The sequence below is a fragment of the Ranitomeya variabilis genome, chromosome 4 (genome assembly GCF_051348905.1).
Source record: "Ranitomeya variabilis isolate aRanVar5 chromosome 4, aRanVar5.hap1, whole genome shotgun sequence".
Lineage (NCBI taxonomy): Eukaryota > Metazoa > Chordata > Amphibia > Anura > Dendrobatidae > Ranitomeya > Ranitomeya variabilis.
The window spans coordinates 412,924,962-412,950,318 of NC_135235.1; the positions used below are offsets into that span (position 1 = coordinate 412,924,962).

At 47.1% G+C, this 25,357-nt stretch overlaps 1 protein-coding gene across 6 annotated transcripts; it reads left to right on the forward strand.

Annotated features, from left to right (window-relative positions):
• The first annotated feature begins 51 nt into the window (after positions 1 to 51).
• Positions 52 to 18,977, forward strand: LOC143765002 (uncharacterized). 6 transcript variants are annotated; one of them, XM_077251188.1, is made up of 12 exons: positions 52 to 166; positions 6,947 to 7,118; positions 9,244 to 9,367; positions 9,492 to 9,671; positions 12,117 to 12,240; positions 12,335 to 12,411; positions 12,792 to 12,920; positions 13,036 to 13,227; positions 13,311 to 13,434; positions 13,535 to 13,620; positions 14,588 to 14,690; positions 17,024 to 18,977. In XM_077251188.1, the coding sequence occupies exons 3-12, from the start codon at positions 9,296 to 9,298 to the stop codon at positions 18,352 to 18,354; spliced, it is 2,418 nt and encodes an 805-aa protein (XP_077107303.1). In that variant the 5' UTR covers positions 52 to 166; positions 6,947 to 7,118; positions 9,244 to 9,295; the 3' UTR covers positions 18,355 to 18,977. The 6 variants fall into 6 exon arrangements, with proteins under 6 accessions (XP_077107303.1, XP_077107302.1, XP_077107306.1 ...); XM_077251187.1 differs by lacking the exon at positions 52 to 166 and adding an exon at positions 216 to 391; XM_077251191.1 differs by lacking the exon at positions 52 to 166 and adding an exon at positions 216 to 391 and having other exon boundaries at positions 6,947 to 7,026; positions 12,792 to 12,967.
• Positions 18,978 to 25,357: the final 6,380 nt, after the last annotated feature.

A 25,357-nucleotide genomic window follows, 5' to 3' on the forward strand; every position in this document is an offset into this window, starting at 1 on the left:
GTCTCTCTCTCATCTTGGATGCACCCAAAACACAATAGTCGCATGAGCCATGACGACTACAGGAATTGTCAATAAATCTCCTCAGGACGACGTTACCACAGCAAATCCTCGGCCTGCGTTCCAAGCCTCGTCCTGAGAGCACTGCCGTGACGTGTCACTATCATTGGTATTATTGGGAATGGTAGTTCAGGATGTCTTCTAAGTGCTGATTTCATCGTACATCTGGACTACATTTCCCGGCAGGCGCGGTGCCATCAGTCTTCCTTTCAAGCAGAACTTTGTGGTACAATGCACGGCGGGAGTTGTAGTCCATACATAATGACAACTCAATCCGATTAGATTAGTGGAGAAGTACCACTCGGAGTGTGATGTATGACGTGTGCGGCTGCTGGTAGGTACTGAGGGCGCTTCCCGCTGGGTCGGTGTTCACACTCCTCGGTTATTACCGCAGGGAAGATGGAGAAGGATGCGCCGAATAACCGGCTCTAGCCTCCATAGTACAATCCTTATAGTCTTGTGCCCGGGTTCCGACCCGCTCTGCGGCCCATTAGGTTTACTGCACGGAGTATTCCCCCCATCATCCTCTCTCCTGTACAGTGCGGCCAGTCCCATGTATTACCCAGGAGTATTACCCCCATCATCCCCTCTCCTGTACAGTGCGGCCAATCCCATATATTACCCAGGAGTATTCCCCCCATCATCCCCTCTCCTGCATGGTGCGGCCAATCCCATATATTACCCAGGAGTATTCCCCCCATCATCCTCTCTCCTCTACAGTGCGGCCGATCCCATATATTACACAGGAGTATTACCCCCATCATCCACTCTCCTGTACAGTGCGGCCAATCCCATATATTACACAGGAGTATTACCCCCATCATCCCCTCTCCTGCATGGTGCGGCCAATCCCATATATTACCCAGGAGTATTACCCCCATCATCCCCTCTCCTGCATGGTGCGGCCAATCCCATATATTACCCAGGAGTATTCCCCCCATCATCCTCTCTCCTGTACAGTGCGGCCAGTCCCATGTATTACCCAGGAGTATTCCCCCCATCATCCCCTCTCCTGTACAGTGCGGCCAGTCCCATGTATTACCCAGGAGTATTCCCCCCCATCATCCCCTCTCCTGTACGGTGTGGCCAATCCCATATATTACACAGGAGTATTCCCCCCATCATCCCCTCTCCTGTACAGTGCGGCCAATCCCATATATTACACAGGAGTATTCCCCCCATCATCCCCTCTCCTGTACAGTGCGGCCAGTCCCATGTATTACCCAGGAGTATTCCCCCCATCATCCCCTCTCCTGTACAGTGCGGCCAATCCCATATATTACCCAGGAGTATTCCCCCCATCATCCCCTCTCCTGTACAGTGCGGCCAGTCCCATGTATTACACAGGAGTATTCCCCCCATCATCCCCTCTCCTGTACAGTGCGGCCAGTCCCATGTATTACACAGGAGTATTCCCCCCATCATCCTCTCTCCTGTACAGTGTGGCCATTCCCATGTATTACACAGGAGTATTCCCCCCATCATCCCCTCTCCTGTACAGTGCGGCCAATCCCATATATTACCCAGGAGTATTCCCCCCATCATCCCCTCTCCTGTACAGTGCGGCCAGTCCCATGTATTACACAGGAGTATTCCCCCCATCATGCCCTCTCCTGTACAGTGCGGCCAGTCCCATGTATTACACAGGAGTATTCCCCCCATCATCCTCTCTCCTGTACAGTGCGGCCAGTCCCATGTATTACCCAGGAGTATTACCCCCATCATCCCCTCTCCTGCATGGTGCGGCCAATCCCATATATTACCCAGGAGTATTCCCCCCATCATCCTCTCTCCTGTACAGTGTGGCCATTCCCATGTATTACACAGGAGTATTGCCCCCATCATCCCCTCTCCTGTAGAGTGCGGCCAACTCCATGTATTACCCAGGAGTATTACCCCCATCATCCCCTCTCCTGTACAGTGCGGCCAGTCCCATGTATTACCCAGGAGTATTCCCCCCATCATCCCCTCTCCTGTACAGTGCGGCCAATCCCATATATTACACAGGAGTATTCCCCCCATCATCCTCTCTCCTGTACAGTGCGGCCAGTCCCATGTATTACCCAGGAGTATTACCCCCATCATCCCCTCTCCTGTACAGTGTGGCCAATCCCATATATTACACAGGAGTATTACCCCCATCATCCCCTCTCCTGCATGGTGCGGCCAATCCCATATATTACACAGGAGTATTACCCCCATCATCCACTCTCCTGTACAGTGCGGCCAATCCCATATATTACACAGGAGTATTCCCCCCATCATCCCCTCTCCTGCATGGTGCGGCCAATCCCATATATTACCCAGGAGTATTCCCCCCATCATCCCCTCTCCTGTACAGTGCGGCCAATCCCATATATTACACAGGAGTATTCCCCCCATCATCCTCTCTCCTGCATGGTGCGGCCATTCCCATGTATTACACAGGAGTATTGCCCCCATCATCCACTCTCCTGTAGAGTGCGGCCAACTCCATGTATTACCCAGGAGTATTACCCCCATCATCCCCTCTCCTGTACAGTGCGGCCAATCCCATATATTACACAGGAGTATTCCCCCCATCATCCCCTCTCCTGCATGGTGCGGCCAATCCCATATATTACCCAGGAGTATTACCCCCATCATCCCCTCTCCTGTACAGTGCGGCCAATCCCATATATTACACAGGAGTATTCCCCCCATCATCCCCTCTCCTGCATGGTGCGGCCATTCCCATGTATTACACAGGAGTATTACCCCCATCATCCCCTCTCCTGTACAGTGCGGCCAATCCCATGTATTACACAGGAGTATTCCCCCCATCATCCCCTCTCCTGCATGGTGCGGCCATTCCCATGTATTACACAGGAGTACTACCCCCATCATCCCCTCTCCTGTACAGTGCGGCCAATCCCATGTATTACACAGGAGTACTACCCCCATTATCCCCTCTCCTGTACAGTGCGGCCAATCCCATGTATTACACAGGAGTATTACCCCCATCATCCCCTCTCCTGTACAGTGCGGCCAATCCCATGTATTACACAGGAGTATTACCCCCATCATCCCCTCTCCTGCATGGTGCGGCCCATTCCATGTTATACTTGGGAGCAGTGAAGCCGTAGATGTTTGAATCCGGTGCGTTTGGCCAAAAATGTATAAAAAGTTCAGTTTGGGTACCAGAATAGTATGAATTCTGATGAATGAGGGGCCCAAACATCCATTGTTTGCGATGCGGTCACCTGCGTAATAGCGCGACAAACACGGGCTCTGTTCGGCTTTAAGATAGTTACCGCTTGTCAGAGCACTGTGGTTAAATAATTTTATTTAAAAAATCAAAACAAAAACAAACAGCGTGGGGTCCCCCTTGTATTGACAACCAGCCCAGCTAAAGTAGACAGCTGGGGACTGGTATCCTCGGACTGGTAAGGGGCCACGGATATTGACCCCCTCCAGCCTAAAAATAGCAGCCCGCAGCTGCCTCAGAAAATGCACATCTATTAGGCTTCTTTCACATTTCCGTCGGTACGGGGCCGTCACAAAGCGTCGGTGCGACGTACCGACGGAAGTGTGTGCTTTCACATTTCGGTCAGACTGCAGGGTGAGGAAAGATTGTGAGAGCGATATTTCCTGCTGGGCGTGCGCAGTCTGAAACCCTGGATGCGACGTACAGAAAAATGTTCCCTTGAACGTTTTTCTGTGACCACGGTCCTCCAAAACCTGACGCAACCAGTGCACAACGGACGCAACGTGTGGCCATACGTTCCGATCTGTCGGCAATACAAGTCTATGGGGAAAAAAACGTATCCTGCGCGCAAATTTGCAGGATGCGTTTCTTTCCCAAAACGACGCATTGTGACGGATTCAAAAATTGTGACGGATGTGAAAGTAGCCTTAGATATGCTAATTCTGGTGCAAATGGGGTAATTGGTTTGGGGTTGATGTCAGCTGTTTATCAAGCCCAGGGGTTAGTAATGGAGAAGCGTCTATCAGAAACCCCCATTACTAACCGCATAGTTAGATTGTATAAAAGAAAACAGACAGAATAAAGTCCTTTATTTGAAATAAAGACAGACACCTTTATTTATAATAAACACAAAGTTATACTCACCTTTACGCCTAATCCACTGACGCTCATGTGCCCTGTAAAAGACAAAAAATAATAAAACACCATAATTGTCACCTGTCCAGCATGAAGATAATCCTCCAATGCCCATGTTCCCTGTAAAACAAAACAAAAATAACAAAACATCATATCCCTCAACTGTCTGGAAGGGCCAATATCCATGGCCCCTTACCAGCCTGAGAATACCGTCCCTAGCTGTCTACTTTAGCTTGGCTGCTTGTCAAAAATAGGGGAGACCCCACGCTGTATTTAAAAAAAAAAAAAAAAAATTATTTAACTGCAGTACTCTGACCGACAGTAATTATCTTAAAGCCGATCAGAGCCCATGTTTGCTGTGCTATCACACAGATGTCCGCGTCGCAAACAATGGGTGTTCGGTCCCCCCATTCATCCCCAAAACCAATTACCCCCATTTGCCACTGCACCAGGGCAAGTGAGAAGAGCCGGGCAAAGTGCCAGAATTGGTGCATTTTTACAGATGCGCCTTTTCTGTGGCAGCTGCAGGCTACTATTTTTAGGCTGGGAGAGCCAATATCCATGGCCCCTTACCAGCCTGAGAATACCAGCCCCCAGCTGTCTGCTTTAGCTTGGTTGGTTGTCAAAAATGGGAGGGGTCACGCTGGTTTTTAAATTATTTAAATTTAAAAAATCGGTGTGAGACCCCTCTATCCGTGATAACCAGCCATGATAAAGCTGAGTGCTGCAGCCCACAGCTGTCTGTTTTGCCTGCGCTGGTTACCAAGAATAGAAGAGACCCCCACTTCATTTTTTTTAAATTTAATTATTGCACATACGCCGACTGATGAATTCTCATCAGCCTCGCCTGTTCTCGCTGCTATCAGTGACAGCAGGCGTGTGATGTTGAGAGATGATCAGCCAACGCTTGTGACAGGTGGTAACATTTTTACCGCTGGTCACAGCTGCTGGCTCACATGCTGTCACCTGACAGTGTGGGAACTGCAGCTCTCTGACCCACAGTAACAACCTTAGGGCTGTCCCACACGTCCAGATAATTCCGGTACCGGAATAAATCGGTACCGGAGTTATCCGTGTCCGTGTGCCTGGGAACTCACGGAGGCCATACGTGCGGCACACGTGTGCCGCCCGTATGGCGAGTGGGTACCACACGGAGCGTGTGGTACCCACTCTGCATGGTGCTGAAGCTGCGATTCATATCTTCCCTGCAGCAGCGTTTGCTGCAGAGAAAATATGAAGAATAGTGTTTAAAATAAAGATCCATGTGTCCGCCGCCCCCCCACCCCCAGTGCACCCCCCCACCCCCTGTGCGCCCCCCCGCTGGTCAGAAAATACTTACCCGCTCCCTCGCTGCTTCCTGGTCTGGCCGCGGCTTCTCCTGCATGCAGTCACGTGGGGCCGATCATTTACAGTCATGAATATGTGGCTCCACCTCCCATAGGGGCGGAGCCGACTATTCATGATTGTAAATGATCGGCTCCACGTGACCACATACAGTAGCAGGCGCGGCCAGACCAGGAAGGAGCGAGGGAGCGGGTAAGTATTTTCTGACCAGCGGGGGGGTGCACAGGGGGTGGGGGGGCAGGTTCACCTAAATCTTTATTTTTAACACTATTCTTCATATTTTCTCTACAGCAAACGCTGCTGCAGGGAAGATATGAATACCGGCTTCAGCACCATGTGGGGGGGACAGCGCTTACTGTAGCGCTGTCTCCTGCACGCACACGGACCCCAGACGGAGAATGTCCGTGTGAGGTCCGTGTTTTACGCGGACCCATTGACTCTATTGGGTCCGTGTAAAACGTGCGCTCCCACGAACACTGACATGTCTCCGTGTTTGGCACACGGAGACACGGTCCGCAAAAAATCAATGACATCTGAACAGATGCATTGATTTTTATGGGTCTACGTGTGTCAGTGTCTCCGGTACGTGAGGAAACTGTCACCTCACGTACCGGAATCACTGACGTGTGAAACCGGCCTAACTATTGATCAGAGCCGCTGGTGTTTCTCGTGCTGTCACACAGATGACAACATGAGAAACAGCTGATGTCGGGGGCCGAACCTGAACAGTAACATGGACTTCCTAGAGAAGTCTGTGTTCGGTGTCCGTGTCACGACATTAGGTGTTCGGTACGGACCCCAAACTTTACTGTTCGGATTCGCCCATCACTAATCTGGAGTATTGCTCTTCTCATCACCTGTCCTTCACTGTGCGGACCAATCAATGTATCACTCCTGTTATCCCCTCTCCTTCCTTTATAGGACGCAGAGTGATCCTGGCACCTCCATAGTTCTGTTTTCCCTATATTCGATCCTAAAATGCTTCATGTGACTTTGGGGAGTTTATCCAGGATGTTTCAAAACAGGGCCAAGAATCGGAAATGATTTAAACAAATATTACTCCTCTAGCTAAACCCCCTATACATCTCCCTATAGCAATGACGTCACATCTGTCATCTACTTGAACGCTGCAGCCAATCACAGTAGCAATCATGTATATGATGTATAAGACCTCATCGCAACAGATGAGTAGTGTTTTTCCTTTATTCTTTCACATCATTAGCCCAACTTTTACAAATCCTGGACCATTTCTTTGAAACGTAATGGCCTACAATAAACATAAGGTGTTTAGCCACGATCTTGAGTGCAAAATGTTATTCATATTTCTTTAAAAGAAAAAAAAACCATAAAAGCATTGCATTGCTCCTTGTGGGTTGCAGCACTTCTTGTAGTCCTTATGCATCTTGTGTAGTGTTCTCTGGGCGATATGTTTCAGCTAATTAATCCCTTCTATTTGCTATCTAGGATGGACCTTGGATGCTGACCACTTATGGGACTGCGTTCTATGGGCGACGTTATATCCTTCATTTCATGATGTAACTCAGGTATGAAGATTTTAGACTTGCCACCAGGTCTCATCTGGGTGTCACCATTGGCATTCGTATTGCTGCTGCTTCCTCTCTGACTTCAGACGTTGGTAAGACTAACATTTTTCAATGGTAGCTCCAGATTAACCCTTTCACTCCAAAGCCTGTTTTCACCTTCCTGACCAGGCCAATCTTTTAGAGTTCTGACCATTGTCACTTTACAGTATGTGGTAATAAATCTGGAACGCTTCAAGGAATCCTACTGATTCTGAGATTATTTTGTCATGAGATATTGTACTTTATGATAGTAGTAACATTTCTTTGATGTGATTTCCATTTTTTTCACAAATTTTTTTTCAAACAAATTGGAAAATGTTGCAACTTTCAAACTTTTTTTTAATTTTTATGCCCATAAATCAGAGAGTGGTGTCACACAAAATAGTTAATAAATAACATTTTCCACATGTCTACTTTACATCAACACAATTTTTGAAACATAATTTTTTTTCCGTTAAGAAGTTAGAAGGGTTAAAAGTTGACCAGCGATTTCTCATTTTTCCAAATGCATTTACAAAATATTGTTTTTTAGTGATCACATCACATTTCAAGTGACTGAGGGGTCTATATGACAGAATGGTGTCACTTTTGGGTATTTTCTAAACACTGCACCCCTCAAGATGCTGAAAACCACATTCAAGAAGTTTATTAACCCTTCAGGTGCTTCACGAGAACTAAAACAATGTGGAAGGAAAAAATTAACATTTAACTTTTTTTTACACAAAAAATTTACTTCAGACCCAAAGGTTTTTATTTTCACGAGGGTATCAGAAGAAAAGGGACCTCAAACGTTGTTGTGCAATTTGTCCTGAGTACGCTAACACCTCATATGTGGGGGTAAACCACTGTTTGGGCGCATGGCAGGGCTGGGAAGGGAAGGAGCGCCGTTTGACATTTTGAACGCAGAATTGGCTGGAATACATGGCTGGTACCATGTCGTGTTTGGAGACCCCCTGATCTGCCTAAATAGTGGAAACCCCCCACAAGTGACACCATTTTGGAAACCACACCCCCAAGGATTTTATCCAGGGGTATAGTGAGCATTTTGAACAGATAAGTGCGTCACAGAATTTGATAACATTAGGTCGTCATACTAAATATGTCGTCATTAGTGTTGAGAGCAAGTGCTTGCTACTCTAGTTTGCATCAGGCGCTCGAGTATGCACTAAATATTGCGGGTGCTCGAGTCCTTGCCTCACATCATCGTGGCTGTTAGATACCCCCAAAAAACAATCATGCGGGGATCAGCAATACTCTGTGCATATCCAAGCACCTGATGCAAACTCGAGTAGCGAGCACTTGCGCTCAAAACTAGCTGTCATATTTTCAGTGGTTTTTTTTTTAACATTTGAAACCCCCTCAATTCTAACTTCAGCCCTAACTTAAAACTTATTAATTTTATTCTTATCTAACTAAGGGGGTGACAAGGGAGGCTTGGTGTACTATTTTTTTATTTTGATCACTGTGATAGGGTCTATCACAGTGATCAAAAGGAACCAATAGGATACATTTCCTGTTGTTGCTGGGTACCGGCCGGCAGATCTCAGCGAGTGCACTGAGCATGCGCCCACCATTTTCTTCCAGAAAGATGACGCGGGGGGACGGAGCGGGTGCGCCCGGGGATGGCGGAGGTACCGGGGGAGCTCGGGGAACCCCATTTCTCTCTTCTCTGATATGCTAGATCACATCAGTGGAGAGAGAAATAAATTGTAAATTGGACTTTTTTTTTTTTTTTTGTGCTCACCGTTATTTGGTGAATAATTGTGATCATGTGAAAGGGGACCATAAAAACCGTCCCTGATTATGTTCTCCAGGGTCTTGGATGACCCCGGAGATTTTTTGATGCTGGGAGGGGTGCGCTATACCGTTATTTCTCAGCGCCATTAAGAAGCGGTTCTGAGGAATAAGTACCCTTGATTGCTGCAGTTAACAGGCGTATCGGCGGTCGATAAGGGGTTAATTGGGGTCATCTAGCAAACTAGTTATCACAGGTGTTTGAGATTGATTTCAGTGATCCAAAGGGCTTTGAGATAAGATACTATAAATAAGTTTATTTAAAAAAAACAAAGTTACATCTCTGACACTTTATTCCAATCTGCATAATAATTTGGAACCTGGTGTACATGTGGGTGGAGCTTAACCTGCTCTATATTATAATTCCCATTAATGTTATTGCAGAACCAGATCTTGTGTGCTGCCTCTCCTGGTATGCAGTCTCCAAATACTGAGCATGAGCATGCATAAAATGACTGAGAGGATGTTAAACCTCATGCAGGAGATCCTGACCCTGCTAACCAAAGAGGTGAGTGATTCAGGCAATTATGTCACATGATATCCCTTTAATTTCCATTTAATTAACAGGGATATGACTGGATATTTAAAGGTATCTGGATATAAGATTTATCATGGTCCATCTCCACATGCAGGAAGACACAGTAATAAAGAAGACATCTGAAGAGTGTGTGGCATCCAACATATACAGAGGATGGGGCAGGAGCCACAGCCCCATCATGGAGCCTCCACCTCACCCCATGTTACCTGAGAGATACAACGATCAGAAGATCCTGGACCTCACCAACAAGATGATTGAGCTGCTGACTGGAGAGGTGAGCGCTGCTGGGAATACTGGGACATTATACAGTAACACAATGGTTAAGGATTATTCCCATCTTCATAGATGGATATTGTTAGCTAGCACTTGTAAAAACAAGCACTTCTGCATTTTACGGTTTCATAAAACTTGCAGCCGTTTTTAAAACAGTAACGCATTTCTATTGTTTATAGCTTGCGGCCTTGGAGACCGACCCCCAATGCTCAATAGAAAAGAGCTTGTGTTTCACATTCTCAGCCACTGCTGTTATACAGCAAAGGTAGTTGGTCTCCTAGGCGGCATCCTGTAAAACAAAAGTAATTTGTGAACCTCTCAAAAACCACTACAAATGTTTATAAAAAATAAATTACAAAAGTGTGTTTTTTTTAAAAAAATACCGTATTTTTCGGACTATAAGACGCACCGGACTATAAGGCGCACCCAGGTTTTAGAGGTGGAAAATAGGGAAAAAAATATTTGAAGCAAAAAAATGTGGTAAAATATGTGTGGTGTCTGTGAAGTACTATATGAAGATGCTGAAGAGTGAGTATAAGAATGGGGGCACAGGGCTTAAATTGAAAGCACCACTCCAGCACTGCAAAATAACACTGGAGTGCTGCTTTAAAAGCCCATGGGAGAACTATAACTCCCAGCATGTCCTGCAGATCCTATGACATGCTGGGAGTTATAGTTCACTAAAGGAGTGGCAGAGTGCTTTATTGTGTTTTGGAAAGACTAACCTTGTGGCAGCCAGCCTGTGGTGAGGTAAAAGCATCCCATGACTGCACACAGAGCCATCCCTCTTGTTGCCTTTCCACAGCACAGGTTAGAAGATGAAGCCTGCAGATTCTAGTGGGGAGTCTGAAGGACCTGTGATGATGTCAAGAAGAAGAGCGTGCTCTGAGCTGCCATGTGATGCTCCAGCCCGCCCACTTCTGACATCACACAGGTCCTCCTTGTGCACACTGCACAGCACTCAGCGTCCAGCCCAGGCAGGTATGCAGAGATCTCCTCTGCCCTGGCCCCTGCTGCTGCTGCTGCCTCCTCCTCCCCCGGACACACACAGATCTCCCCAGCTGCTGCAGGAATCAGCGCTGAGGAAGCCATGCGTGTCCCTGCTTAAGTGCAGTATTCATTTGCTGCTCCCAGCTCACTGCTCAGCTGATAGGTGGGCGGGGAAGCAGCTAATGAATATTCACTGCACTTAATCATCGGGACCACATGGTTTCCCCAGCGCTGATTCCCGGCAGTGGGGACATTTTTCTGCCTCCTGAAGTGGGATAACAGTGCGATCCCACTCGCTGCTGCCCCCCTCCCCACATGCTACATCCCTACCATAAGACGCACCCATACTTTCCTCCCAAATTTGGAGGAAAAAAAGTGCGTCTTATGGTCAGAAAAATACGGTAAATGCAAGCAACACTGATTTATGAAAATGGAAATAACCCTTGAAAGGGAGTTTGTCAACCCTAAAATGTCAAATAAACTGCCTAAACCTTTATATAAGGGACTTAACCTTTCTTCAAATTATACCAGGCATGTAAAATGTCAGTTAATATTGTATTGAAAATTCACTTTTATTTGATATGCAAGTAAGGGTGCTTCAATGCAGCCTTGGTGTGGCCTATGCCTTATAATGATTGACATGTCTCTGAAGCTGAGAGCGAACGTTGAGTGATATAACTTTACATTTCTGTGAATGCACTGACACTGCATGAGTGCGGCGGTGGCCTCAATATGTCAGTGCGGGCGTACACACAATGGAGCTGTTGGTTCACTGATGATTGACACAAGCGTAGAGTCAGATCACCTTGTCCTCACTGAAGCTGCTTGTTCGCTACACTTCTGGGCGCAGCTGCTGCAGGCAGGATTCGGGCATCAGAGCGTGCCCATAGCCACATTGTGTCCATGCCTGCACTAATGCTGTGAACGCTCCACCACCATCATTCAATGTCAGTGCGCTGACAAGTGAAATGATGAAGCAGAGGAATGTCACCATAAGGTATCGGCTACTGATGTGCGTGCTATGATAAGGTGTTCGAGTCCCCGCGGCTGCATGTCTCGCGACTCTTCAACAGCCACAACACATGCAGAGATTACCTGTTTGTTAGGCAATCCCTGCATGTGTTGCAGCTGTGGAACAGTCACGGCACATGCAGCCGCGTTGACTCGAGCCTATTATTCAAGCACGCCAAAGATACTCTATTAACACCCGAGCATGCACGGATAACGCCTTATCCAAGCACGCTTGTTCATCACTAGTAACAGTTTTATTATGTAAATAGGAAGGCGAGACCGTACACTGAAGTGCCCTCATTTGCATATCAAAAGTTGATATTTAAAAAATTAAGTTTAAACTATACATACCAAGTATGATTTAAATATGGGCTACAAAAATATTTATGTAGTTTAATTGCCATTTTGGTGGTGACAGAATGATGACTGTATCATTGTGTGTCAGGTTCCTATAAGGTGTCAGGATGTCACTGTCCATTTCTCCATGGAGGAGTGGGAGTATTTAGAAGGACACACAGATCTGTACAAGGACGTCATTATGGAGGACCACCAACCCTCAACTTTACCGGGTAACAGAAGAGTAGTTTGGAGGATCTGCCCAATACCCCTATTTGATTATCACCAATAAACAATGAATTTGACCCCAGTATGTGCTTCCTACAGATGGATCCATTGTGAGAAGATCACCAGGGAGATGTCCTAGTCCTCTGTATTCCACGAATTGGGCACAGGATCATCCGGTACATGGATCTGCAGTGTGTATACTGCACACAATTAGGAGTCCCTGTATTATACTTCCTGCATAATTTTATACCTGATCCCAAAAATCCTTTAAGCTCTTGTTTGTATCAGTAAAATCCAATATTGTCTCAGACTGGGAATGATTGTGATCTGGTGACCATTGTTTTGGGATAAGAAACATCTAGTGGTCAGTTTGTTGTTTGGATCAAAGAGGGCTAGTAACCATCTCCTTACAATATTTTATTGCTTAGCCATTGAATGTGTTGTTGATGCTGTGGACATCCCATAACTTCAGAAAACTTGAATGTTATAATATTGTGAATAGTAGTGAATGATGGCTCCAGACTAATAGCCTTTTTTTTTTCTTTCACATTCCCAGAAGCCACTTTGGAGTCTTCCAATCTCAATGAAACCAGAAATATTGCTTGTTACTGAAAAACATGCCGATCACATGACTGAGAAGTTACTAAGCCTTGTTCGGGAGGTCTTCCAGCAGCTATCTGGAGAGGTGAATTGTGTGACATGACGCCCTTCTTATGTCTATTGATAAAACAGGTACATGACTGTAGATCTGATGCTGGAAATACATAGTATTATTCATTAATGTTTGTCTTCATGCACAGGATTATACAGCGGTGAAGAAGACATCTGGAGAATATGTGACACTCAGAAGCTGTCAACATGTGTCGGGGGGATGGAACAGGAGCCACAGCACCATCATTGAGCCTCCACCTCACCCCATGTTACCTGAGAGATACAATGATCAGAAGATCCTGGACCTCACCAACAAGATGATTGAGCTGCTGACTGGAGAGGTGAGCCCTGCTGGGAATACTGGGGCATTATACAGTAACACAAGGGATGATGTGTCTGGATGATGACTGTATCATTGTGTCAGGTTCCTATAAGGTGTCAGGATGTCACTGTTCATTTCTCCATGGAGGAGTGGGAGTATATAGAAGGACACAAGGATCTGTACATGGACGTCATGATGGAGGACCACCAGCCTCCAACATCACCGGGTAAGAGGAGGAGACTTTAGTTTATGATTAAGAGTCTTGAAGGTCACTTTGGGAACGCCATCATCTGATTGTACATATATTTAGTCACTATTTATTTTAGATGGACCATGGAAGACTAATTCACAAGAAAGACATCCCTGCACTCTGCATGTCCCAGATTGTTCAGAAGAGGGTTTGCAGAACCAGGTAATAGAACTTAAAAAGTGAAGTCTTTATTTAAAGGGATTGTTTGTTTTGTTTATTTAATATTATAAATGGTTAAATTTGCAGAGTTATTTAATGAGAATGACATCAAATGGGGGAAAAAAAATCACAGAAAAAAAGCCATACGTGCCAATACCAGGTCACATAACTAATGCGCTGCAGAATGGAGCCGGACCCCATGAATTAAAGGCGTAGGCAGCATATTTGCAAAATACCGATGAACAATCACTCACACTCCTACCATTCATGAGGGGTTTGGTTGCTTGGTATAATAATTGCAGATAAGGCTTGTGTAAGGTGGCCATCACAGAAATATGTGTGGTGCACCATACAGACGCCTATTGGTCATGTCCATACTATTGGATCAGGCAGGCTGCCCAGCGCTGTGTAATGCACCCCAAAAGAACAAACATCTTATTTTTCCCCACAAATCTATAGTATGTGGTTGCATCCCACAAAGATGTATTTTTTATATATATTTTAGCCAAAATATGCAAGCATGCAACCACCATCAAGGATTCTTCAAGATCTTGAAATTTCAAAGTTCTTGTAAAAAAAACAATTTGTTTGTTCTGAAGGACAAAGGGATTTTTAATTGTATTGTTTACAGTTCGTTGCATAGGTTACCACAGTCTATAAGTGGTGGCTGGTCTCCTAGGCAAAGAGCACAGTGCTTAGAAGATCTTTGGTATAGAGCATGTAAGCGCTGCTCTGCACTGGATGAATTGCTGGATCTGACCAGATTCAGTGCCGCTGCGCTCCTTCAGTGGAGGAAAAGGTGTACTCGGGACAGTGGCCCAACCATGCTGCTGGTTCAAACAGTCAACCAAGAAGGAACACACCACCCTCACCAAGCAGAAAGTCAGATGACTGAGGAGCGTTGTGATCATGACGATGGATGATAATAACCCGTAAGTTCACACCATAGTTTCTGCTTTGATTATTCTAGTATGAAGAGCTAATTATTATTAAAGTTGAAGATCCAGAAGATGAAGAATTTGAGGTTGGCCAGCAATATGAGGGTGAGAAATATCCTAATGCTATCAGCCCAGGTGAGTTTTAAAACAGAAGATTCTCCTTAGTCTACATTTATCTTGCATTATCCATAAACAAATGACAGTCAACCATGGTATAATATAAATCAATTCACTATTTGTTACCATGTAATTAACAGGATTATACTAGCCTATCATCAATTACTACATAGAACTCCTCCAAAGAAAGATGATCATAAGGCAATTTTTAATGTATCAAAACCATAATTTTATTAAAGCACAGAATATTTAAAATCATACTGCCAAAGTTAAAGAGGTGAAACACCCGATGTATCTCACACAGTCACCAGTGTTGACGCGCAGCGCCAAGTGATAGACATTTTCCTCCCATATTGGGTGTCCATGGGAAACTGCTAATAGCCACAATAAATAGATAAATAATACACAAGTATACTGAAACAGAATCCCTATTCTTATATTAATAAGACACCATCATTACTCAGCCATAGACCACTGCCCTTCCGTTCTATGTCCCCCGTCAAGACCCATTGGGCCTGCGGTACGTGGAATGGTATAATTACCTTATGGCTGAAGTGTGAACAGCTACCACCCGCCCCGACGCGCGTTTCGGACTCCTTTCTAAAGGGGCCCCTTATCTATCAATAAAAAAAACATTAACCTGATCGCTAAACAGCGCAGCGAGAAAAAAAATTTGAAACGCCAGAATTACGTTTTTTGGGTCGCCGCGACATTGCATTAAAATGCAATAACGGGCGATCAAAAGAACGTATCTGCACAAAAGTGGTATCATTAAAAACGTCAGCTCGCCACGCAACAAAAAAAGCTCTCACCCGACCCCAGATCACGAAAAATGGAGAAGCTACGGGTATCAGAAAATGGCGCTTTTTTTTTTTTTTGCAAAGTTTTGAATTTTTTTTCACCATTTTAGATAAAAAATAACCTAGACATGTTGGGTGTCTATGAACTCGTAATGACCTGGAGAATCATAATATCAGGTTTTAGCATTTAGTGAAGCTAGCAAAAAAGCCAAACAAAAAAAAAGTGTGGGATTGCACTTTTTTTTGCAATTTCACCACACTTGGAATTTTTTTCCCGTTTTCTAGTACAAGACATGGTAAAACCAATGGTGTCAATCAAACTTACAACTCATCCCGCAAAAAATAAGCCCTCACATGACCATATTGACGGAAAAATAAAAAAGTTATGGCTCTGGGAAGGAGGGGAGCGAAAAACGAAACACAAAAACGAAAAAGGGGCCGCGGCGGGAAGGGGTTAAGAGTTTTGAAGGTTTTTTTTTTGTTTGTTAACATAGATTTTTCAGAAGAATCCGTTTTAAAAGCAAAGGTAAATGTATCACCAATTTGGAGGAACCGTTTTCTGAAATTTTAGGAAGGTCTTTAATTATGTTTTTTTAATAAGCTAATTATGATTTCAACATATCTGGGATTGGCTGTGGCCAGGTCAACTGATGAAAGTTATTCCTGTTACATATCTGGCATTTGTATTACTAAAGTATCAGTTAATGAAGATGTTGTGCATGTTCGATTGGGGATTGGCAGCACTAGTGGAGCGTGGTCACAGAGGGTGTTCGGTGGTCCGGCGACATGACTCTCATCCCAGGCTGGTGTGGCAGGTGCGGTGGCCTCCGGGAAATCCCATCTGCGGCTGGTGCGGGGGGCTCCGCCGGCATTTTGTGAAAGCTAGGAGGCCCCCACACATCCATGCGGTGGCCTCTGGGAAAATAGCCGCTGGGGACGGCGCATGCTCAGATTGAGATCTCGGAGGTCACCACATCGCAGCAATGGATGTGCGGGGGGCCTCTGAGCTTTCACAATATGCCGGCGGAGCCCCCCGCACCACAGAGCACCACCGCCGCACCAGCCTGGGAAGGGAGTGTGATCAAGGCTCTGCAGCGTCGGGCCGGGACCGCCACAGAATCGCCTGACTCCTGCTGCCGCAACAGTATTTGTAAGTGTATTCCAACTATAAGACGCACCCCCATTTCCCCCCCAAAAAATTATGGGAACAAAGTGCGTCTTATAGTCTGAAAAATACGGTAATTTGAATGTAATGGCAGTCAATCTGAGTGAATCTATGGGTCTAAATGAGACAGACAAGTGCAGTGTTTTGGTTATGTCAGCCCCATCGACTGTGAGTGGAGCAGTGGTACACAACTTGTCTGACTCTCAACCCGCTATTCAAACTCCTGTGCACCTCAATGAGGTGGAATGAAGGAATTGCAAGCCTATTCTAATAATTATGAGGGGTAAGGGTTGCACAGGACTAGTGTAGATAACATTGACATTTTATGTTTTTTATCAGTGGAAAATGTATTGAATAATAATTTTTTTTTTTGTGTGTGTATTCAGCAGGTCAACCCAACATCAAGACTATATCTATGAATATGAACAGTAATGAACATCAGAAAATGCACACAAAGTTGCAGTTTTGGTGTTCTGATTGTGGCATTTGTTTGGAAAATAAGGCTAGTTTTGATGAACATGAGAAAATTCATGCAATAAAAAAGAGATTTTCATGCTCTGAGTGTGGCAAATGGTTTCCGTATAGATCGAACCTTGTGGAACATGAAAGAATTCACACCGGGGAAAAACCATTTCCTTGTTCTGTATGTGGGAAATGTTTTGCTCACAAACGTCATCTTGTGACGCACTTGAGACTTCACACGGGTGAGAAGCCCTTTCCTTGTTCTACTTGCGGAAAATCCTTCACAAACAAACATCACCTTGTAAGACATGAGCGGAATCACACAGGAGAGAAGCCATTCTCTTGTTCAGAGTGTGGAAAATGTTATGCTGAGAAGTCAAGTCTAGTTATACATCAAAGGATACACACAGGGGTCAATTTGTATTCCTGTTCTGAATGTGGAAAGGAGTTTGTGATAAGAGCCGGTCTTATCGATCATATGAGAAGTCACACGAAAGAGAAGCCATTTTCATGCCCTGAGTGCGGTAAAGTGTTTTCTCACAAATCGAAACTTGTTCAGCACGAGAGGATTCACACTGGAGAGAGACCATATGCTTGCTGTGAGTGCGGAAAGTGCTTTGCACGCAGAACTCATCTTGTATTACATCAAAGAATACATACAGGAGAAAAGCCATTTTCTTGTTCTGAATGTGGAAAAAGTTTTACCAACTCATCGGCCCTTACACAACACCAGAGAATTCACACAGGTGAGAAGCCATTTTCATGCCTTTTCTGTGGAAAGCCGTTTGCAACCAAATCAGAAGTTGTACGGCATAAAAGAACTCACACAGGGGAAAAGCCGTTTCTGTGTACAGAGTGTGGGAAATGTTTTGCCATCAAGTCCCTTCTTGCAATACACATGAGAATTCACACCGGGGAGAAACCGTATTCTTGTTCTGAATGTGGAAAACTATTTAGAGAGAATTCTGGCCTTATCAAACATCGCAAAATTCACGATGAGGAGGCACCATTTTCCTGCACTGAATGTGGGATATGCTACGCAGATAAATCTGGTTTCAGAACACATCTGAGAATTCACTTGACTGAGAAACATTTCTCCTGTTTAATTTGTGGAAGAGGGTTCACATGGAAACCAGAGCTTATTGCACATCAGAAACTTCACACAGGTGAAAATCAGTTTTCATGTTCTGAATGTGGAAAATCTTATGCACAGAAACGGAATCTTCGACGACATGAGAAGACTCATAAACTATAATGGGAAGTCTGTTTGGATTTTTACAAGCAAAATTTTTAATACCGCAATCATTATGTTAACCCGGTCTTTTATACATTTAAACCTGTTACTTACGTATAGTAATTTTGCATGACTTTCATTAAGATGGTCTTCTAGATGGCTACAAAAAAACATAATGCCCCACCTTAACTTCATACTAAGGATCAGAGATAACTAAGCACAAGAGAAGACATATGATGTGGTTATAACGTTCACCTTAAGATCATTTTGCTCACAGTGCTCAAATCGGTGCTGATCCCTCCATTGGTGACTGCTGCTTAAAATGCTTGTTCAGTCTAAATTGAGAAGTTTGTAGTCACTCTGTGTGACTGCAGACTTATGAATTCCCCCTGCGCACACACTGTTCTCTGCAAGGATTCACCGGTTTCTGAGCTGGGACTGGTGGGTACATGGGCATTATGCATACTAGCAGCCAGAGCCAGACTAGTGGGTGAGGCCTTATTCCATACATCTTGTATTGAGCAAGGCCGATCCCAGTCTAGTGACGCAGCCATTCAGTGGGCACGGCCTCGTTCCATGCAAGTGTATGTAGTATTCCCCACCCACTAGAAGGGTTCTGGCCGAGAGTATGTATAAGGCCGGGATCACACATACGCGAGATACGGCCAAGTCTCGCAGGTGAAAACCCAGCTCTGGCGCCGGAACTCCGGAGCGGAGCGTGCAGCTCCATGTATTGCTATGCGGCTGCACGCTCCGCTCCGGAGTGCCGGGGGCAGAGCTGGGTTTTCACCTGCGAGACTCAGCCGTATCTCGCGTATGTGTGATCCCGGCCTAACGCAAACATACCCTTCGGTCCCGGTTTAGAAACTGGGGAATCCTCGCAGCGCACAGAACTTGCCCTGGGGGATTCATGTCTGCAGACACACAGAGCGACAGCAGACTTACCGAATTAGATCAGACAACCCCTTTAATGTAGCAAAGCCCTAGTAATGACAATTGTCATGGCTGAGGGCTGGGACTGCTGTGGCATTTTCAGCTACTTAAAAATAAAAACGCAGAGAAAAAAATAAAATTGAAATCACAGAAATTTCCTTTTGTTTAATTTAAATTTCTCCTTCACCTCATTGGGGGACACAGCCCATGGGTGTATGCTGCTGCCACTAGGAGGCTGACACTAAGTGAAAACAAAGAAAGTTAGCTCCTCCCCTGCAGTATACACCCTCCTGCTGACTCACAGCTAGCCAGTTCTTGCTTAGTGTCCGTAGGAGGCACACGGACGGGTCTGCTATTCAGACCCAAAGAACTCTTTTTACCTTTTACAACGGACGAAGGGGGCGACGGATTCTTTCATGTTCCGATCTCCCCCGAACCAACAACAGGCGAGCACGGGAGTGTTACCTCTCCGTATCCTCTCCTGCGACGTGGGAAGCCACTGCCTGAGCTGATTCTAGGGGCGACGGGCCTCTTCAAGGGCACCGATCTCCCCCCTCCCTTATCAGACGAGCACTGGTGTGTCACCTTCAGTATCCTCTTCTGCAGCCAGGCCTATTGCCGGACATTCAGCCCTGACCACCAGGTTTTACCCTCGGCTGTTCAGAGGCACTTTCTAGCGTGGCGTCCGAGCAGCCCCCACTGCACCACCACTATTTAAAGCAGATGTTACAAGGAGGCGGACGGTTCCTCTCCACCTCCCTGCTAAAGGGACGATGGATTGAGGTTTTCCCTATCTCTGCACCGTCCAAAACAGCAGCGACAGCAGAGGATTCCTTCTTAATGACCTGCTGAACAGAGCTGCATACTCTGCCTTGCTGCAGATTCCTAGGTAAGTGCTGAGATTTGAGCGGCTGGAGGGCTCTGCGCAGCTTCGTGTAGGCCGCAACCCGGAGTCTCCGCCCATGCTAGGCCGCGCGTCAAGGCTCCGCCCCCCTATTCAGGCGCTTCTCGCTCAGGACGAGAACACCCCATATTCTCGGCGGCCATGTTCATCTCCCTGCCGCTTCCGGACACGAGCTGTGTATATCCGGAAGCGGCTGCTGCATCGGTCCCGGCGGTGTTTTCAGCGCTGGAGAATCTAATCCAACGCTGACGGGGGATTCAGGAACCAGGTAGGGAGACGCCGCTCCATCCCTCCCCCCCGCTCTCCTTTCCCCACAACCCCCTCCGACAGCAGAGGTGGATAATGATTTAAAAAACTTCAACCATTATACAGGCTACCTAAGGCTCACGACCGGCATAAATGCATTTAGTATTCCCTGGTCCTAGAGCTAGTCTTAAAGGCTCCCGACCAGCCACCCGGTCTTAGTTTCACGACCAGCATCCCCTGGTCTTAAGGGTACATGACAAGCATTCTCTGCTCTAAGTCATGACCAACCAGAAGCCGGTCACCTTTCCCAGAATACTTAGTTCAAGTGAGCTCAGGAGCCCGCCGCCGATCCCGGCTCTTCCCACAGTACCTAGTTCCCCACAAGGGGCTTCACCTCTGGCGTAATCCTTGAAAAATGCCCCGGTCTTAAAGGCACGTGACCAGTATGCCCTGGTCTTACGCACATGGCCAGTATGCCCTGGTCTTAAGGCACATGACCAGTATGCCCTGGTCTTAAAGGCACGAGACCAGTATGCCCTGGTCATAAAGGCAAGTGACCAGTATGCCCTGGTCTTAAAAGCACATGACCAGTATGCCCTGGTCTTAAAGGTACATGACCAGTATGCCCTGGTCTTAAAGGTACATGACCAGTATGCCCTGGTCATAAAGGTACATGACCAGTATGCCCTGGTCTTAAAGGCCCATGACCAGTATGCCCTGGTCTTAAAGGCCCATGACCAGTATGCCCTGGTCTTAAAGGCCCATGACCAGTATGCCCTGGTCTTAAAGGCCCATGACCAGTATGCCCTGGTCTTAAAGGCCCATGACCAGTATGCCCTGGTCTTAAAGGCCCATGACCAGTATGCCCTGGTCTTAAAGGCCCATGACCAGTATGCCCTGGTCTTAAAGGCCCATGACCAGTATGCCCTGGTCTTAAAGACACATGACCAGTATGCCCTGGTCTTAGAGGCACATGATCAGTAGGCCCTGGTTCTTAAAGGCACATGACCATAAACAGTATGCCCCCCCCCCTAAAGGCACAAGACCAGTATTCCCTGGTCTTAAAGGTGCACGACCAGTTTTCCCTAGTCTTAAAGGCGCATGACCAGTATTCACTGGTCCTAAGGGCACATGCTCAATCCGAAGCTGGTTGTAACAACTCTGCTGGCATCACGGCATGGCCTCGCATTTCTCACACGATCTTACCCACTGCTCCAGGCCATGATGTGGTTTCTGTTTCTTGCCAGCTCCATGTTCTGTGTCTCTGCTCTCTGCATGCTTCATAGTTCTGTGTATAGAGGGGCGGCGCCTGAACTCTCTGGTTCTTATAGGAATCAGGTGCATCTGTCCAATCTGTTCCTGACCAATTGCCAGGAGACCTCCAGTATTTAGTTCAGCTCCACCCAGTGGTCTGGGCCTGTGCAATGTGTTAGCTCAGTTAGTGCCTTGCTTCTGAGTTTGCCTGGCCTTTCTCTGAGTTACTCCCTCTCTGGAGGATTTTCTGTGTTATTTCCTTGGTCTTGTTGTCCGCCCACCAGGAGGCAGTATATCCTGGTCCCAGTATCTTTGTCCTTGTGTCTTGTTCCATTGCCTTGTCTGTACTTAGTCTTACCTCGGTCTCCTAGTCTTTGCCTTCCTTCCCTGTTGTCTTTCCTTGTATTCTCAGTCTGCTTACACTCTGCACTCTTGCAGCTCTGCCTGCTCTGAACCTTTGTTACTTTACCTCTGCTCCTCACTTCTGCGTTTCTGCTCCTTTCTACTCTGCTATCTTCTGCTGTTGCAGTTATCCCTTGCTGCAGCTTCTCTCCACATTCCTTGTGGCTCTGCTCAGCTTTGCTGCAGAGACCTCTCCCGCAGCTCCTCTCCGCTCCTTGCGGTTCTACCTGGCTCCGCTCTTTGCGGTTCTACCTGGCTCCGCTCTTTGCGGTTCTACCTGGCTCCGCTCTTTGCGGTTCTACCTGGCTCCGCTCTTTGCGGTTCTACCTGGCTCCGCTCTTTGCGGTTCTACCTGGCTCCGCTCTTTGCGGTTCTACCTGGCTCCGCTCTTTGCGGTTCTACCTGGCTCCGTTCCTTGCGGTTCTACCTGGCTCCGCTCCTTGCGGTTCTACCTGGCTCCGCTTCTTGCGGTTCTACCTCTCCTGCACTTGGCTCCGCCGCCAGCCCTTGGCTCCGCCTCCTGCCTGTCTGCACTTGGCTCCGCCTCCAGCTCTTGGCTCCGCCTCCTGCGGGTTTGCACTTGGCTCCGCCTCCTGCTCTTGGCTCCGCCTCCTGCATTTCTGTTCTTGGCTCTAGCTCCTGTGCTTTCGCTCTGCATCCGCTCTTGCGGTCTTTATCTACTTATTCCCAGGTCCTCGTGTCTGAACAGGTTCTTACCCGTTCTACATACCTGCCTGCAGACCGGTCCCTACCGGTTCTTCCTGTGTACCAGTCCTGCCAGAGAGCCAGCCGTGCCCGCCTGCCTACCAGAGAGCCAGCCGTGCCCGCCTGCCTGACAGTGTTCCTGTTGTACCCGCCTGCCTGCCTATGTGCCAGCCGTGCCCGCTTGCTTGTCTATGTTCCGTTCCCCGGTGGGATCAGCAGCCACAACCAGACTCCACCCTGGAGTGGTACCTGGTAGCTCCCTATTGCACAAGTCTGACCTCACCATCAGAGGCTCCAGCGAACACCTAGGAAGCTACTTAGTTACGCCCCTTCCAGGGAAGTTTGGTCTGTGGTCCAGTGGGGCCACTCCCCCGCACGGCCGCGCCAACCAGTCTGGGCGCGAGCATGACACTGGTCACCCTAACTGAGCTCTGGAGCCCTCCGCCGCTGATCCCAGTTATCTCAGAATACCTAGTCCCCCTCAGTGGACTTTGTCACTAACCGCAACCCATGGTTTCTCTGACCAAGAGATTGAATCCCTCCGTGAACCCTCTGTGGCTCGGAGTGATCGCAGGACCGATATACATGGCCCCTCTCCTACAATGGGAGCCATCGGCTAACAGGGGCCGCAAGTATTCTAGAAAAATGTACATGCGTCTAGAAAACGGAAGTTTTCATTTCCTGATCTCTCCCCTATGAGTTGTTGAGAACGCTCTGAATATGGATCAGATATTGCCTTGGATTGCCAGAGCTTCAGAAAAAGAGGGTCTCGCCTATTTATATCATCAACAAATTGACGAGCGATTCCCTGGACAGAAGCCTCTACGTGGGATGCCATACCTGTTCTGATTTTTTAAGGGCGACGGGTCCTTTAAAGGGCACCGATCCCTCCCACACACACTCACCATCAACAGACAAGCACATGCAGTGTCGCCTCCATGTATCCTCTTCTGCATCCAGCCTATCGCCAGACAACCTGCCCTGTCGTCCGAGCACCCCCCTTTGTATCGCCACTATTTAGCGGCTGATGCACGTAAGCGGACGATTCCTCCCTGTTAAGTGGATGGTGGATTGAGGTTTCCTAATTTTCTACTCTGCACGACAATGGTAAGAGACTGTTTTTTCCTGACCTGCTGGATGCAGCCCCGCATTCTGCCACTTGGCAGACTAACCGGGTAGAATTTCTTGTGGTATACCTACCAGTGTCCCTGCCCGATGTATCATCATTTAACATACCACAGACGGTCGGATAGCAAATCTGGTTTGTTCCGTCTTGTGGCTTCAGGTTCAGCGCTCTACCCTTCCTTAGCCGCCACATGGGTTGCTGGACCAATAGTCTCCTGGTCAGAGACCTTACTACTTCGATTCACACAAGTAACCTTTCCCCGAAGACAGTACAGCTGGCCAATCAAATCTTCTGAGCGGGAGACTAACAAGGGTTCGTATCTTTTATACAGACCCAACCAGCAGTGGAAGCATTATCCAGGACAGTCTAGATCTAAGGGATCTTGGTTCCAAAAAGGGGGAATAAAAAGTAAAACTGATACTGGACCTCAAACTTCTAACAACCTTTGACAAGGTCCTTCCTTTTTCAAATGCAGTTCCTCCGCTCAGCCATTACTTCAACAGAAAAATGTGGCGTTTTCTGGCATCCATCGACATTCAGGATTTTTACCCTCACATTCCTATTTTTTTCCCCTCTACAATAATCCCTTCGCCTTCCATTCGCGAACAGCATTTTCAAGTCACGACCTTGCCCTTCGGCCTGGCTACCGCACCACAGTGGTCGCGAGGGTCATGGCGGTTGTCATGTGCCTCTTGCACCCTAGAAGCATGGTCGTCCTGCCCTATTTGGTCGCCTTTCTAGCCACTCTTCCAGGACTACGCTGAGTCTTCTATATCACTTGCAATACCCTCTCACTTGGGCTAGCAGCTAAACTTAGACAAGTTTTTCCTCATTCCTAGCCCAGCAGATCCCTTTTGAGGATGATCCTGCACAAGAAGGATGGTAATCCTCTCTCGAGTCAAGGTCGTGGCCCTTCAACAGGGAGCTCAGGCACTTGGTCACGCATTCCCTCGGTTCATTCAATTCGCTAGGAGGGTTCTGGGGAAAAAGACGACAATGGAAGCAGTTTTCTTTCGCTCCGCTCGTTTTCAGCAAGTCAATCAGGCTTTCAACGGGCAGTCTCTGAGCTCCTTCCTCATCCAGAGCCTTCTCCTGGTCCAATGATTATTAGGGAATACCAATGCCAGTCGTCTTCTCCCGATCATTGCTCTGGGGATCCGAACGGTACGGCTAATCCTACAGCAGGTCTACTGCCTTCGGGCGGGTCAACCATCCGACTTCAATTGCATAATGCCACGGCTGCGCCATACGTCAACAATCTACTCCCAGTCAAACGCCATGGCCGAGGTACCTCGCACTCTCTGATGGGCCGAGATCTATCACTCAGTGATCTCAGCAGTACATATCCCTGGAGTAGAACACTGGGCGGCAGACATATTCAGCCGTCGGGGTTTCTCCTCAAGTGAGTGGGAACTTCACTCGGAACTCTTCCATCAGATCTGCCTTCACTGGAG

Bases quoted from the DNA above. Each gene is read 5' to 3' on its own strand.
- LOC143765002 (XM_077251188.1), top strand. From the start codon at position 9,296: ATGAGCATGCATAAAATGACTGAGAGGATGTTAAACCTCATGCAGGAG. The intron at 9,672-12,116 runs GTGAGCGCTGCT...ATTGTGTGTCAG, and splicing joins TTGAGCTGCTGACTGGAGAG to GTTCCTATAAGGTGTCAGGA. The intron at 13,228-13,310 runs GTGAGCCCTGCT...TCATTGTGTCAG, and splicing joins TTGAGCTGCTGACTGGAGAG to GTTCCTATAAGGTGTCAGGA.